General features: G+C 40.7%; 1 protein-coding gene across 2 annotated transcripts in view; it reads left to right on the forward strand.

The window, feature by feature from the left end:
• Positions 1 to 16,425, forward strand: part of LOC125453990 (dual 3',5'-cyclic-AMP and -GMP phosphodiesterase 11A) — a 334,685-nt gene that overhangs the window by 257,112 nt on the left and 61,148 nt on the right. For both annotated transcript variants that reach the window (XM_059647669.1, XM_059647670.1), the window contains 2 exons: positions 7,879 to 8,025; positions 9,675 to 9,782. In XM_059647669.1, the coding sequence (XP_059503652.1) occupies positions 7,879 to 8,025; positions 9,675 to 9,782 (255 nt within the window). The remainder of the gene's footprint in view (positions 1 to 7,878; positions 8,026 to 9,674; positions 9,783 to 16,425) is intronic.

The raw sequence follows: 16,425 nt of genomic DNA on the forward strand, positions 1-16,425 counted from the left end.
TCTCTGCCTCCCTAACCGGTTCTTCCTCTCACCCATCCCTTCCTCCCACCCCAAGCCGCACCCCCATCTACCTACTAACCTCATCCCACCTCCTTGACCTGTCCGTCTTCCCCGGACTGACCTATCCCCTCCCTACCTCCCCACCTATACTCTCTCCACCTATCTTCTTTTCTCTCCATCTTCGGTCCGCCTCCCCCTCTCTCCCTATTTATTCCAGTTCCCTCTCCCCATCCCGCTCTGTGATGAAGGGTCTAGGCCCGAAACGTCAGCTTTTGTGCTCCTGAGATGCTGCTTGGCCTGCTGTGTTCATCCAGCCTCACATTTTATTATCTTGGAAGTAGGAGTAGAAGGGTGGATTAGTAAGTTTGAGGATGATATGAAGGTGGGTCACATTGTGGATAGTGCAGAGGGCTGTCCTAGGTTATAACGGGACCTTGATAGGATACAGAGCTGGGCTGAGAAGTGGCAGATGGAGTTTAACCCTGAAAAGTGTAAGTTGATTCATTTTGAAAGACAAATTTGAAAGCAGAATACAGGGTTAACAGAAAGATTCTTGGCAGTGTGGAGGAGCAGACGGATCTCGGGTCATGCCCACAGTTCCCTGAAAGCTACCACACAGGTGGATAGAGTTGTTAAGAAGGCGTATGGTGTGCTAGCTTTCATTAATGGAGGGATTGAGTTCAAGAGCTGTGAAGTTATGCTCCAGCTATACAAAAGCCTGGTTCGGCTACATCTAGAGTATTGTGTCCAATTCTGGTCACCTCATTACAGGAAAGATGTGGAATCATTGGAAAAGGTGCAGAGGAGATTTACCAGGATGTTGCCTGGAATGGAGGAAAGGTCTTATGAGGAAACTTAATTCACGGAAAGAGGTTTTTTGGCCCAATTTCTGAATTACTGATCCCCTTGGCAGAAAGAATAATTTTTCTCCATCTACTCTGTCACAATCACTTATTCAGTTTTTTTTTAAATCTTACCTGTCCTAAAAAGATCATTCACAACTTTTCCAACCACGCCTCATAACTGAAGTTATTCATCCCTAGTAACATCTTATTGAACCTTCCCTGTATCTTTCTTAGGTCATTACAACAAGTGTGATGCCCAACATGTTCGAAAATGTTCCTGCTGAGGCCCAAGTAATGATTTATAGAAGATCTAACATGATCATTATATGCTGTTCTTCAATGTAAATTTAGTTAACCCATATGTTTTACTAAGTACATTACCAACCACTCCAGCCACCTTTAAGGATTTATTTATAATGATATCAAGGTCTTTTGGCTCATCTACACATTTCAACATGCCAAATTATTGCATACTGTTTCAAAAGTACAACAATTCATAGCTCTCCTATGACTTCAACAATCATGATGCTTTATATTTCATCATCCTGCCTACATCGTGCCTGAAGCCTATAACTATTCTCATCACTAAATACTACTTTGTCAAGTTTCAGATTATTTAGAAACTTATAATGTTGCTCCTTATGTTGGAGCCCGGGTCATTCATAAACATTATAAAGTTCAATAGACCAAAAATAACCCTTGGGGAACAGCACTGTAAAAAGTCTCGCAGTTTATAAAACATCTATCATCACTAACCTATACTTCCTGTCACAGATTCAATTTTCAGTCCTTATCACTTTCTTATTTAGTCCATGGGCTTCTATCTTCTTAATAAGTCTCTCTTTAATGCTTTGTTGAATACCTTCTGAAACTCTATATATTCAATATTCATAACATTCCCCTTGATCAACCTGATATCGCAAAGAATTCAAGTATAAAAAAATTTGCTTTTATAAAATGTGTTGGAGTTACTTGATTAATCTATACCTTTCAAAATGAAATTTAATTTCACCTTGGTAATTATTTCTATAACTTTCTCACAACTCTAGTAAGGCTAATTCCCTAAAATTTCCTGCTTTGTCTCTTCTGCCTTATTTTGAAGTATGGTGTGATATGAGCAACCCACCAGAAATAGTCTTAAATTCAATGAGAATTGAAAGATTATGACCAAAACCTTTGCTGCTTCTTTCTTTGCATCTTTCAACAACCTTGGATGCATTCCATCTGGAGCAGGTAACTTATCAATTTTCAGTTGTTTGTTTTTTTCTAAAACTTACATGTCCTCTTGCAACCTTTATAACAATTTCCCCAGTTGTGGTGACAGAAACAAGGTGTGCTTTTAGTGCTTTACCCATGTGTCCTCTCTCTGCAAGAAATTTTTTTTGCATCCATAATAGATTGAACTTTTTCTGAGATAAATATTTGCACTTTTCATATGTTTATGATTTGTTTTAAGGTTCAATGCAGTGGTGCCTGCTGGTATTTCATCATAAATTCTTTGCCTCCTGAATTAATCTTTTCCATTCCCTTTTGTACTTTTCATAATCTTCCTGGTGCTTAACTGAAGCTTGCACTTGACATTTACCATGAAATATTTTAGTTTAACTTTTATCTCCTTTGTCTGTCTCTTGGAAGGATATTAATCCATTCACCAAAAAACAGTAAAAAAACGCATCTCATATATCTTCCTAGCAACTATTGCTGTCCTTTCAGTGACTCTAAGTAATGCTGGCTAATTTCACACTGAAATCTGATCTTTTTTCAACTTGAGAATGTGGCGTATTGTAGTATTACAATGCCATATTATCATGATGCGGTGATTTTATTCACATCCCAATGAACTGGATAAATGCCAACTATCGCACTGTGGGGAAAACATACTTTACTACTAGTTGCTGTCTCACCAATGATTGATTATTATATTGTAAAAGTAGAACGTGGCCTGCTATAAATTGTGTTAATGAGTTGTGCAACAATGTCATCCACTCTGACAATTGTACATATTTTAATGCTGATTGCCTTGAGGCTGTCATGCAACATTGATCCAATTTTGATATATTTTCACTGAACTCATAAAATGTAGTGTACATTACTCTTTATTTAAATATCTCTGCACTGTAATTTGCCAACTTGTAACCTCAGGGTCTAGTCGTAGCAAAGGTGGCATAGGAAGTCTGACAAAAGGAGAGTAATTTCTGATTGCTCCCAAGAATCCAGGTTCAAACTCAGGTGTATAAGTATACAGAGGGCCAAATGTAAATCCCAAATCTCAAGCACTTGAGAAGATAGAGTCAAGTATTATGGTTGAGGTTAGACAAAGCAAACATGTTTGTCCAGCAGTTTTGACTTATGTTATCTGACAGCCGATAATGGAGCACTACTGATTGTAGCATTGCCATTACAATATGTTCATGACAGCAGTGACTCAGTTGGGTGAAAGATTGGAAAGTGGATAAATCATCTGGACCAGGTAGACTGCACCCCAGGATCCTGAAGGATATAGCTGAGAGGATTGTAAATGCATAGCTGGTGATTTTTCAGGAACCATGGGAGTCAGGGAGGATCCCAAAGGTCTGGAAAATGTAACACTAATGTAACACTATTCTATAAAAAGGGAGAGAGGCAGAAGACAGGAAACTATAGGCCTGTTAGCCTGACCTGGGTCAGTGGCATTATTTCAGAGTCCATTCTTGAGGATGGGATTGTGGAGTATTTGGCAGTGCATGGTGAAATAGGGCTGATTGAGCATGGCTTCATCAAGGGGAGGTCATGCCTGACAAATCTGTTAGAATTCATCGAGGAGGTAGCGAGCAAGTTAGTCAAAGGAGAGCCAATGTATGTGATCTTTTTGGATTTCCAGAAGGCCTGTGACAAGATGCCACACAGGATGCTGCTAATTAAAGTACAGGCACTGGTGGAGGCTTGGCTGTCTGCCAGAAGGCAAACAGTAGGATAAAGCGGCCAGTTCAGAAAGACAGCTAGTGGCTAGTGGAATTCAGCAGGGGTCAATATTAGGACCACAACTATTCATGTTTTACCTTAATGATCTGGGTGAAGAAACTGAGTGCATTGTTGTTAGGTTTGTAGATAATATAAAGATAGGTGGATGTACAGGTAGTGTACAGGATATGGGGAGTCTGCAAAAGGACTTTGATAGGCTGGGAGTCTGGGCAAAGAAGTGGGCAAATGGAATACTATGTCAGCAATGTGAGATTGTGCACTTTGGTGGGATGAACAGTGACACAGACTATTTTCTAGATTGGAAAATGCTTCTGAAATCTGAAGCTAAAAGGAACTTAGGAGTCCTAGTTCAGGATTTCCTTAAGGTTAACATGCAGGTTCAGTTGGCAGCTAAGAAAACAAATGCAACGATAGCATTGACTTCAAGAGGACTAGAATACAAGAGCAGGGATATACTGCTAAGGCTGCGTAAGGCTCTGGTCATACTGTGTTTTGGAATATTGTGAGCAGTTTGGGGCATTGTATTTAAGGGAGAATGTGCTGGCTTGGAGGTGGTCCAGAGGAGGTTTACCTGAATGATCCTAGGGGTGAAGGACTTGTCATATGAGGAGCAATTGAGGACTTTGGGTCTGTACTCAGTGGAAATTAGAAGGAATGTTGGGGTAGTCTCATTGAAATTTGGGAATACTGGGAGTCCTGGGTAGAGTGGATATGGAAAAGATGTTTCTACGAGAAGGCGAGACTATGACCTAAGGACATAGCCTCAAAATGAAGGGAAAACTCCTTAGAACTGAGATGTCAAGGAATTTCTTCAGCCAGAACTCATTGCCTCAGAAGGCTGTGGAGGCCAAATCATTAGATGTATTTAAGGCAGAAATAAATAGGTTGGTGATTAACAAGGGGATCAAAGATTATGGAGAGATGGCAGGAGAATGGGGTTGAGAAACATATCATTCATGATTGAATGACAGGCCAGACTCAATGGGCTGAGTAGCCTAATTCTGCTCCCCCATCTTACGGTCTTATGGTAGTAATCTTGTTCCAGTGTCATGGGTATGGGTTCCTTTCTAATTCCAGGGCATGAATACAAATGTCAAGGCTGACACTTTGGTGTAGTACCACACTGAGGCAATACTGGGATATCATATGAGATGTTAAACCAAAGACCTGTCTGTCCTCACAAATGGATGTAAGGATCCCATTTTGAGGAATGGCAAGAAAGCTGTTGCTAAAGCTCAGGCCCATAATTCTCCCGAGTCCGTGTCACAAAAACACATTATCAGGCCATTATCACATTCTGTTTATGAGAACTTGCAGTATGAAAAATGGCTGGTGCATTTCCTACACAGCAATAATAACTACATTTCAAACAACGTAAAGTGCTTGGGATGTCTAGTAACTAAGGAAGGTGCAATATCATACAGATTTGTTTATGTCTATAATGTGGATCTTTTTGGATGCAGGCAGAGTGAGGAACAATCAGCAGCCCCTGCAGGGATGAAAAACATTGAAGTTGAATTGTATCTTGGTCAGTGAAACCATGAAATGCTATATTTCAAAAACCCTTTTTGGCAACGTATAGACTGGTGTCTTATACTTAATATTTGTTTACACATTTACAGATGAGTACACAACACAACAATCACAGTTTAACTCTTTGTCTCTTTATAGGAGACTGAAGTGTTATTACCCACGTTTTGCATACCTTTACACCCAATTAGTATAGAAATAACATTGCACGTTATCGTATGTGAACGTCACTATGCAAATGTATATCATTATTGTTACAAAGCATACTATAGTGAATTGGCAGTCAGTTTTATACTCTAGCACATTTTGTTTTCCATTGTATAGAAATTGGGTGGCATGTAAAATGGGTTGCTTGTGGGCAATAGCAAATAAGAATTTTCCACCCTGTTGAATGGAAGTGATGAAGGATTTTGGAGCAGGCAGTGAAAACAACTGTGTAAAACAGTGAAAGTTTAAAACCAAGATTCTAGATGAAATAGTTTAGTAGGAAAAACAATTTCTGGCTATTTATATTCATATTCATTTAAACAAATAAATTAAAAATATTCTCTTCAACCTTCTTCAGATAAATGAACTTTATGAATAAACTGATTGATACTTATATATGGACAATGCAATAAATGCATATAACGGGCAAGCAGTTGTTAAGATTTATAAAAAAAAATCAGGGAAAAAATCATTTGCATCCTTATAAATTAGACAACAAGGTGTCTCAATGGTTAGCACTGCTGCCTCACAGCAGTTTGATTCCACCTTCAGGTGGAGTTTGCACATTCTCCCCATGTCTGTGTGGGTTTCCTTTGGGTGCTCCAGTTTCCTCCCACAGTCCAAAAGTGTGCAGATTAGATGGATTGGCCGTGCTAAATTGCTCATAGTGCCCAGGGATGCGCAGGCTAGGTGCATTAGCTGTGGGAAATGCAGAATTACAGGGACAAGGTGGGGAGTGGTTCTGAATGGGATGCTCTTCAGAGGGTTGGAGTGGATTCAAAGGGCTGAATGGCCCGCTTCCACATTGTAGAGATTCTATGATTCTATGGTTCTAAATATGTTAAAAGAGCAGATATGTCCTTTGACAATTCTTAAGAATGGCATGTATTCAAAATTAATTTTCCATGAAATAGTCTGAACTGTTTTAACAAAGCCTTTGAACAGGATTGGGGACGAAAAATATCAAAATGAAATATTGTTTAAGAAGGAGACACGTTGCTGAAGCTTTTGATCATTCAGTCATCAGGATAAATGCAAGAATGCAAAGTATTGGACAATCATAACAATTTGCTTTATAAGAGAAATGGGTACTGGCTAATTGGAAAGTCAGTGCGGAACTATAGCCTCTCCAAGCTCCGAGGTAATTAAAAACAGTTGTAAAACTTGAACATATTCTATTTGCTTGCAGTGAACCAGTCCCTGTATAGTCACTCCTAGCAAACATTCTTTCAGTTGTTCATAATATGTAGATTATAGATTGTGCTCAACCAGCTTGCACTTAGTAAAAGCCAAAGCAAAATATCTGCTGTGAAATGTGATTCCACAATGTGGCAGTATTTGCTGACCTATCCTTCATGCACTAAGTGGAATTCTCGGGTACACCGGAGTGTGCTATTCTGACAATCAATTTATGATGATCAGTTGAGCTCACAATATGTATAGTGTGACTTATTTACACTTGTTAGCAGCAACATACATTGATATGCAGAGACTGATTCTCTGAAATGAAAAGGAATATGTTTAGATCTGGCATCTTTATTAACTTACCTAGGAGTTTGAGAAGCCCGTAGTTCCCCAATGCTTTCTCCGTGGCAATGCCTCAGCCTATCTGGGGAGACACTGACATTGTCAATGGAATAACATTCAGTGACCCAGGCTAATGCTCTGGGGACATAGGCTGAAATCCTAAAAGGGAAGCTAGTGGAATTTAAATTGAATTGTTAAATCTGGAAATGAAAGCTAGTCTCAGTATGGTAACCATGAAACTATGATTGATCATTGTTTAAAAACCCACCTGATCCAATAATGTCCTTTAGAAAATAAAATCTGCTATCCTTGTCTGGCTTGAATGTGACTCTGGATCCACAACAGTATGGTTACAGCTGAAATAGTCTAGCAAATCATTCAATTCAAGGGCAGTTAGGGATGGACAACAAAAGCTTGCCATATCCTATAAAAGGGGAAAAAATGTAATCAATGATCAATTGCCAGTCAGCACTATTTTCTTCAGCAATATAAATTGTCATTCTTGCATCGACTGAAAGACAAAATACTTTGACAGAATGTCTCTCTTTTCAACAATATGCAATTCTGTACTATCATGCAAAATATAAAATAAGCTTAGATTTCACTTTTCAGAGTGTTAGATGGATGCCAAAGCAGAATTTCTTTCAACCATCCCAATGGTTGGATACTTTGCCTTTGGGGCGTTTTCAAAGAAGCTCCCTCTCTTTCTCTGTTTCATAGTATTATCTGCTATGAACAGCAAATGAAAGATTAAAGTAGAACCTCTGTTTTAAATTATTAAATGCCTGAGAATTCTTTTCATTTGCAGGCAGCAAACATCCCACTTGCCACTGAACTCAGTATTGATGAATTCCATTTCAATGACTTCTCTCTTGACAATGATGCTATGATCACTGCAGCCCTCAGAATGTTTATGGAGCTTGGAATGGTGCAGAAATTCAAAATTGATTATGAGGTAATTCATCCAAGTACAAACAGAATAATTTATAAAATGTAACTTTTGTGCATTATTCATTATTTATCCTACAAATGCAAAACGTGTGAGAGCTAAGCCTGAATTAACTTGTTGACAGTTGTCATTTGGGCCTTACAGAAATTGACTGAAGGATATTGACTCCTTTCCCCCATATTGCGGTCCTTCCACCTGACTTAGAGTCATAGAGCCATACAGCATGGAAACAGAACATTCAGTCTAACTTGTTCATGCTAACAAGATATCCTAAATCAATCTAGTCCAATTTGCCAGCATTTAGCATATATCTCTCTAAACCCCTCCTATTCATGTATCCATCTAGATGTCTTTTAAATGTTGTAATTGTATCAGCCTCTACCACTTCCTCTGGCAGTTCATTCCATACGTGCACCACCCTCTGCATGAGAAAGTTGCCTCTTAGGTCCCTTTTAAATCTTTCCCCTCTCACCTTAAACCAATGCCCTCTAGTTTTGGACTCCCTACCCTGGGGAAAAGACCTTGATTATTCACCCTATCCATGCCCTTGCTTTTACATTGACTTTTTTGTTTTCTACTGTCACAATTGGATTTGCAATAGACTGACCATCGTCAGCAGGATGCTTTGGGCCTTTCCTTTTATTCCTGATACATTTTGCTCATATTATCCTCTCACCCTCATACAACCTCAACTTCTCTGTTCCATGCAATGATGGTTACTGATTTAACATAACTCACACATATTGTTGAATGGATTATTGTCACTCAAATGAAAAGCAAAATGTGACAATAAAATGTGCTGTTACTGTGAACTATGATGAGAGGTTGTGGGAAATTACATCAATATTCTCTGAAGATTGAGAGGTGAGAACAGTTTTTTTGTCATGGAGATAGGAATTGGCAATCGTGAATTTTCCCAAAATTGTGTGCCTCCCAGGAAAGCCAGCAGGTAGAGTTTTGATCTTCTGGAGGGCACTACATATCGCTGCCACAGAAACAGGCAGGCTGATACCAAGGCAGCCAGGCTCATCACTGCTCACAGTATCATTGACCCAGTTTTTCATTTCAGTGCAAAGACCCACTCTGCTTGCACCATGCTCCCTTGACACCCCAAAAACCCTACATCCCATTCAAATCTCCTTCATCTACTTTAGCTCTTCTTCAACTGTCTTCAGCTGCTCCTTCACACTCAAGCTATTCATCCATTATTCACTTTATGAATAGAATTCATAAGCCCCACAAGATTTGGAAGTAATTCAAAAGACCAGGCTCTGTTTTTTTTAAAAAATCTTCATTTGAGAATCCTCCTCTTCTGGAGTTTAAGAATTCTGTCAAAACCATGAAACTTACATTCCCCAATCCAGCCTTGCCAAAGAAAAACACTGCAGTACAGAATCTATTAGTGCCTTTAAAGTTAGTCAAAAGCTCATCCAAATAATCTGTGGAATTCCCTCCTGCTGCTATATGACGGAACCTCTTATCATTCCATTCCTATTGCTTCTGTTTTGCTTGTACCAACATCTATCATCTAACTTCTGAAACTTAATCTCTCTTTTCAAAGCTGTTCACCATTCTGCTTTGAATATTTTGGGCCATTAGAGCTGCTATGTTAATGTAAATTGTGATACACTGGATTTACACAATGTGTTTTGTAGACTTTGTGCAGGTGGTTACTGACCGTTCGTAAGAACTACAGGATGGTTCTCTACCACAATTGGCGGCATGCGTTTAATGTGTCTCAATGCATGTTTGCAATACTGACAGTGAGTATTCAATTAATGCAGCAATAGATGATACCAAGTATCAAAACAAATTATTCAGCTTTATTGAAAATACATTCCTTTGTTTTGAAGGTAATAAAGTGTGAAGCTGGATTAACACAACAGGCCAAGCAGCATCTCAGGAGCACAAAAGCTGATGTTTCGGGCCTAGACCCTTCATCAGAGAGGGGGATGGGGTGAGGGTTCTGGAATATATAGGAAGAGAGGGGAAGGCAGACCTAAGATGGAGAGAAAACAAGATAGGTGGAGAGGAGAGTATAGGTGGGGAGGTAGGGAGGGGATAGGTCAGTCCAGGGAAGATGGACAGGTCAAAGAGGCGGGATGAGGTGGTAGGTAGGAAATGGAGGTGCGGCTTGAGGTGGGAGGAAGGGATGGGTAAGAGGAAGAACAAGTTAGGGAAGCAGAGACAGGCTGGGCTGGTTTTGGGATACAGTGGGGGGAGGGGTTGAGCTGGGATGGTTTAGTGATGCAGTAGGGGGAGGGGAAGAACTGGGCTGGTTTTGGGATGCAGTGGGGGAAGGGGAGATTTTGAAGCTTGTGAAGTCCACATTGATACCATTGGGCTGCAGGGTTCCCAAGCGGAATATGAGTTGCTGTTCTTGCAACCTTCGGGTGGCATCATTGTGGCACTGCAGGAGGCCCTTGATGGACATGTCGTCTGAGGAATGGGAGGGGGAGTTGAAATGGTTTGCGACTGGGAGGTGCAGTTGTTTGTTGCGAACCGAGTGGAGGTGTTCTGCAAAGCGGTCCCCAAGCCTCCGCTTGGTTTCCCCAATGTAGAGGAAGCCACACCGGGTACAATGGATACAATATACCACATTGGCAGATGTGCAGGTGAACATCTGCTTGATATGGAAGGTCATCTTGGGGCCTCGGATAGGGGTGAGGGAGGAGATGTGGGGGCAAGTGTAGCACTTCCTGTGGTTGCAGGGGAAGGTGCCGTGTGTGGTGCGGTTGAAGGGGAGTGGACAAGGGAGTCCCGGAGAGAGTGGTCTCTCTGGAAGGCAGACAAGGTGGGGATGGAAAAATAGCTTGGGTGGTAGGGTCGGATTGTAGATGGCGGAAGTGTCAGAGGATGATATGTTGTATCCGGAGGTTGTTGGGGTGGTATGTGAGAACGAGGAGGATCCCCTGGGGGCGGTTGTGGCGGGGGCGGGGTGTGAGGGATGTGTTGCGGGAAATGCAGGAGACGCGGTCAAGGGCATTCTCTCTGATGAAGGGTCTAGGCCCGAAACGTCAGCTTTTGTGCTCCTGAGATGCTGCTTGGCCTGCTGTGTTCATCCAGCTCCACACTTTGTTATCTTGGATTCTCCAGCATCTGCAGTTCCCATTATCACCTTTGTTTTGAATTTGGTTTTATCTTTGTTGACCTAGTTAAATTTAATGTACTTGCAATGGTATAAATTTAAAACAGAAAACTCTAGAACTGTGATTGCAGATGTAATATTGCAGTTAAGCTTGTATATTCAGGTAAATGACTATGTGTCCTTATTGTTATGTCACAATACAGCTATTAATATGTAAATACTAGATTTTCTGTTGTGAAGAAATTAGTTTATAATTTGGGAAGGTACACTGAAAACACAAAGCTCTAGAGATATCTTTAAATAGATTGTCATAATAGATCATCAAGATTTTACTGAGATATTTTTAGTCAGAACTGAAATAAATATCTTAAAAAGATTAAACTAAATTGGATCTCAAGCCTATATTGTGAATTAGAGAGTTGTTTATTTTCAAATGCCAGAAGCAAACCTTCCAGTCATCTGGCATAAAACATGGAAAAGTTCCAGGTACAGGTTATCCATCCCTTAAAATGTCCCCTTTATCCTAGCTCTCTGCCTTCTATTAAATAATCTGCGTAGAGATTTTGTGACAGTAATGATGATGAAATAGTCAGTGTTACTCCACTGAAACTGAAAGCAACTTCTGGAGTCCATACATATGCAGTTAAATATGTAAAGCCCTTAAGTTGCTTTCGTGATTCCATGCTTCTTTAGAGAATGAAATGTTGACTTTCTCCACTGATGTTAATCAAGTAGAAATCCAACTGATGAGAGGTCATATTTATACTTTCTCAATTTCTTTTTATTCATTGAGGGAATGTGGGTGTTCCTGGCTGAGCCAGCAATTATTGTCCATTCCCTTAACAAGGTGGTGGTGAGCGGCAGTCTTGAACTACTGCATCCATTTGTTAAATGTGCAAACACAACGCTGCTAGGGAAGGAGTTTCAAGCTTTTGACCCAATGATGTTGCAGGAGTGGTGATGTATTTCTACATCAGGATGGTCAGTGACTTGGACAGGGGGTGGTGTTCCCATGCATAATTACCCCTAACCCTTCAAAATGCTAGTGTTTACAGCTCAGAAGGTGCTGACTAAGGAGCCTTGGCGAGTTTCTGCAATGCATCTTCCTGCTATTGAGGTGGTGAAAGGGCTGAATGTTTGTAGATGCGGTGCCAGTGTTTTGGCCTGGATGCTGTCAAGCTTTCAAGTGTTGTTGGATGTGCACTTATCCAGGAAAGTGGGGAATATTTCTTCACATCCCTGATTCATGCCTTGTAAATGCTGGGCAAGTTCAGGGCCGTCAGGAGGTGAGTTACTTGCTGCAGGATTCCTAGCATCTGACCTACTCTTGTATCTATAGTATCTATTTGGCGAGTCCAGTTCAGTTGCAGTTTCAGTTCATGTTACTGTAAAAACTCTTGAAAAGGTTACAATTTGTTGAATGATGTGTATCTGAATTTTTACTGTCATATCAAGTTCATAGTTACATCTGAAAAAATTTCTAACCCGAGTCAACTTACTTCATATTTTATGGAAGTCAAACTTCTCAACTCTGATTTACAAAGAAACATCTTTAAACTATCAATCCAAAACATTTATTTTCTGAAATTTAGTTAGAAATGGATTAATCAATGCATTTTACACCTGGCTTGCTTTCCATAAAAATTCTACATTTTAATAGACTGCCAATCCTCTTTGATGACCTCAACACTGATCCTTGTGGCACTCTACCAGGTACAGGTTATCCATCCCTTAAAATGCCCCCTTTATCCTAGCTCTCTGTCTTCTATTAGTTAACTAATTCTTGATCCATGCTAATATCTTATCCCAAAACCATGGACTCTTAGTTTATTAAGTAGCAGTGTGCAGTACATTTAGTAATCCAAAGATGTTATGTCTACTGGTTCCCTTTCTCTATCCCATTTCAATTGAAACATGAACTTATTTTTGCTCCATGGCAGCTGATGTGTTTATTTGTTGTTATTTTGGCTTTGATATATTTAATTGTATCTCTTCTTTGACTGTAATTGTTTTCTCACATTCATTCAACTAGAATAAATGGTCCAACTGGTTGAGTCCATCTAGTCTGTTTGATTCAGTTATGTTTCCTTCATGATATATTCCATTATTGGAACATTAGTGCAGGACAAAATAAAGCAAAGAACTGTGGATGCTGACAATCTCAGCATAGTCTCCAGATATAGACAGTGACCATCTGGATACACCGTCCAAACTCCATCCACACAGGTTGGCATCAGGTAGACCTGACTAACTCGAAATACAGTTAGCCAATTTAATACTGTATTTTAAAGCTCATTGACATCTTGCATTGCAATGCTGCTGCCAAGCTGCTTTGCACAAAGGGATAGGAACCTATTCTCATGTATCAGGATAGGGTACATCTCAGGCATCATAGCTTGTTCCCTTAGTGCTCAATAACTCTGCATCTACTTGGATGCTCATTGCCTTGCTTTTTTGTGCATTGCTGCATCATCCAGAGCCTTCAGACTCATGTACTTCTGCCTAGCCTCATTTCTTAGCGCAGATACAAAGCCAGGCAGCTTGTAATTTCTGTCAGCAGTGACCAAGAAAGAGGCAGGCACATGAATCAACCTGCATGGATGACCTGTCCTTAGCCCTGTATCCGTGTTTGACAGAGGAGTACTCTCTCTCTCTGTAATTCCTGTCATGGTAATGTCACTGCCACACCAGCAAGCAGCTTATGTGGCAAACACACTGAATGTGCTCCAACCTAATAGCTGTGCCTTGAAGTCAAAGTGGAGTAGACCTCGGCCAAGGCAGACTGGCATCATTCGAAAGTACAAACAGAATAAGTCACAGGCATCATCAAACATCAGTCCAGGGGCTTAGACACAGTCAGCCAGCCAGTAGGGGTGGACCACTGTAAGTGCACAGAGGAGTGACTGTAAGACAGTCAATGAGCTGTCCAGAAATCAGTCAGGGATCTGATCTCATCATTCAGGCTGCAAATCATTCAGGCAGTTGGACCATGGCCAGTCTAAACACTGACGAGATGTTATGCTATGCTGGGAAGGAGAAGCACTTCCTTAGGCGGGGTTCAAAAGGGACATAAAAACTGAAAGAACTGCAGATGCTGTAAATCGGGAACGACTCACCTTCCTACCTGCCTTTGTTCAAAATGGACATGGCCTAATGAAGAGTAGCCTGCAGGTTTGATTCTTGTAGCTGTAGTTGCAATGACAGTCAATCAGACTGATGATGATGTGAAGTGCCAAGACAGTTCTGAATGTGAGCTCTAATTTGCAATGAGGTATCAGCCTTGCCACCTGCACACCCTCTGAGGGGCTCTTTGCATTTCCCTCTCACTGTGTGTCCTGTGAAGGCCTATTCATGGCTGGCAGTGGTTGTCCCAGTGTATGTCTAGGCTTTACTTAGTGATCTTGGTCGGCAAATGACTTGAAGCGCTCAGATAATAGCAATGAATTCTCTGCTCTCCACGTATTGTTCAGTTGCTGACTGTTCGTCTATTCTGAAACCTGTTCACCTGCTGCCACCACCTGCTTTTCTACATTAGTTGGGCCCAGGCGAGGGGTTCATCAAGAATACAGGAATCGTTGTCGTCGGAAAATATTATCATGTTTAGAATGAAAAGGTAAACAGTAAATACATAAAGGGCAAGATTTCAGGTCTACCATGAGGCTACTAGAGGAGCCATCTTCTTACTTAGTAATGATGGGGACTATGTGTTCACATTAACTATCTATGCTACATCTCCCTCTCTCCACCAAGCTTCTGACTCCATCCATTACACCACATTTTATTATTTAAACTCCTTCTTTTACATCTCTGCCAAAGTCTCCGACTTTATCCTTGACTTACTGAGGTACTTACTGTGGTGATTTCGTCAGTCTACCCAACGCTGGTCTCAGTTCTGTCAGAAGAGATTAGAATTTGAGTTCTCTACTCCTTCTGTAAAACTCTGTTGGGCAGAATGAGGACCATCAGATCATTTACGTTCACTATTCATGCATCTTCCGGGTCTCCTGATTACAGGTCAATTCTGCTGAAAAAAAATCTGTTTGTGGACACAGGTACTCTCCTGTTTCATCACACTGCCTCATTTTCTGCGTGCATTAAATAGAATTAGAGGCTGGAGTGTTCGGTCAAGAATTTAACCTTGATTGTTTAGTCACAAATTCAAAAGACTGCACACTCTGTAGATCTGAGATAACAAGGTATAGAGTTGGATGAACACAGCAGGCCAAGCATCTTCAGAAAATGGGTCTAGGCCTGAAACGTCAGCTTCCTGCTCCTCTGATGCTGCTTGGCCTGCTGTGTCCATGCAGCTGTATACCTTATTATCTCAGATTCCCCAGCATCTGCAGTTCTTGCGATCTCTGAAACACTCTGAAGGCCTAATAATTTGTGATGACTATTGTTAATTTCATGTTTGACTAGAATGGGATTCAAACCTCCTCTTTCTTCCTCATTCTGTTCAACTATAGTTCTGTGAGATTTGCACATGAAGAGTGGCAAATTGAGTCTGCAGTGTCCTTCCAACTCTGAAATTCACAGGGAGCCAGATTATTCTGCTGTGGGATGGAATAATATCTTAGCAATGCCAGGTTAATGTCATTATTCCTTTCCAATAAAGCCTTTACTCACTTGCTCCACTCCACCCGAATCCTCACCATTAGCTTCTGGGTATCACAGGGCACTGATTGAATGGGAAAATTGGTAAGCTTTAGTCAACTACTTGAAGAATTTGTTAGTAAATAATGGGTCATTGTCTAAAATGATGATGTCTGGAATCTGGTGTATAGCGTAATGTCTTTAAATAATGCAATGGCAGCTCCAAAGGTTTGACCACATGGAATTTTACCTCTAGTCATCTTGAATAGTAGTCAGCCGCTTTTCAAAATGTCTCCTTTCAGAGCTCAAAATGATCCTTGCTGAGATCTTTCCACAAAAAGACTGAGCTGCCACCATGAGACTGCTAAGAAGAGTGACGTGTCATGTGATCTTTCATTACTTTCCATGATGATGATGTTGACGTTCTTATTTGATATATTTGTATTAATCTTTCACACTTCAGGTCTGCCCTGTAATTACAAATGGCCGGCTCTAGTTGCTGGCCATGTTTATGGCACTGCGTTTAGTTATTTTGATGGCAATTACAAAAGAGGGTCTTCTTTTCCAAAACTTTGCATTTGTACCTGAGAGGTCATCTCCCACTAACAATATCCTAAATGACAGGCCACTGAGCTACTGCCCTCATTATACCTCAACCTGGCCAAAAGAGCTGAGCTCCAAATTGGTGGCGAGAACAGCTGTCCTTGACATCACGGCCATATTTG

Source organism: Stegostoma tigrinum, chromosome 7 (genome assembly GCF_030684315.1).
Source record: "Stegostoma tigrinum isolate sSteTig4 chromosome 7, sSteTig4.hap1, whole genome shotgun sequence".
Taxonomy (NCBI): Eukaryota; Metazoa; Chordata; class Chondrichthyes; order Orectolobiformes; family Stegostomatidae; genus Stegostoma; species Stegostoma tigrinum.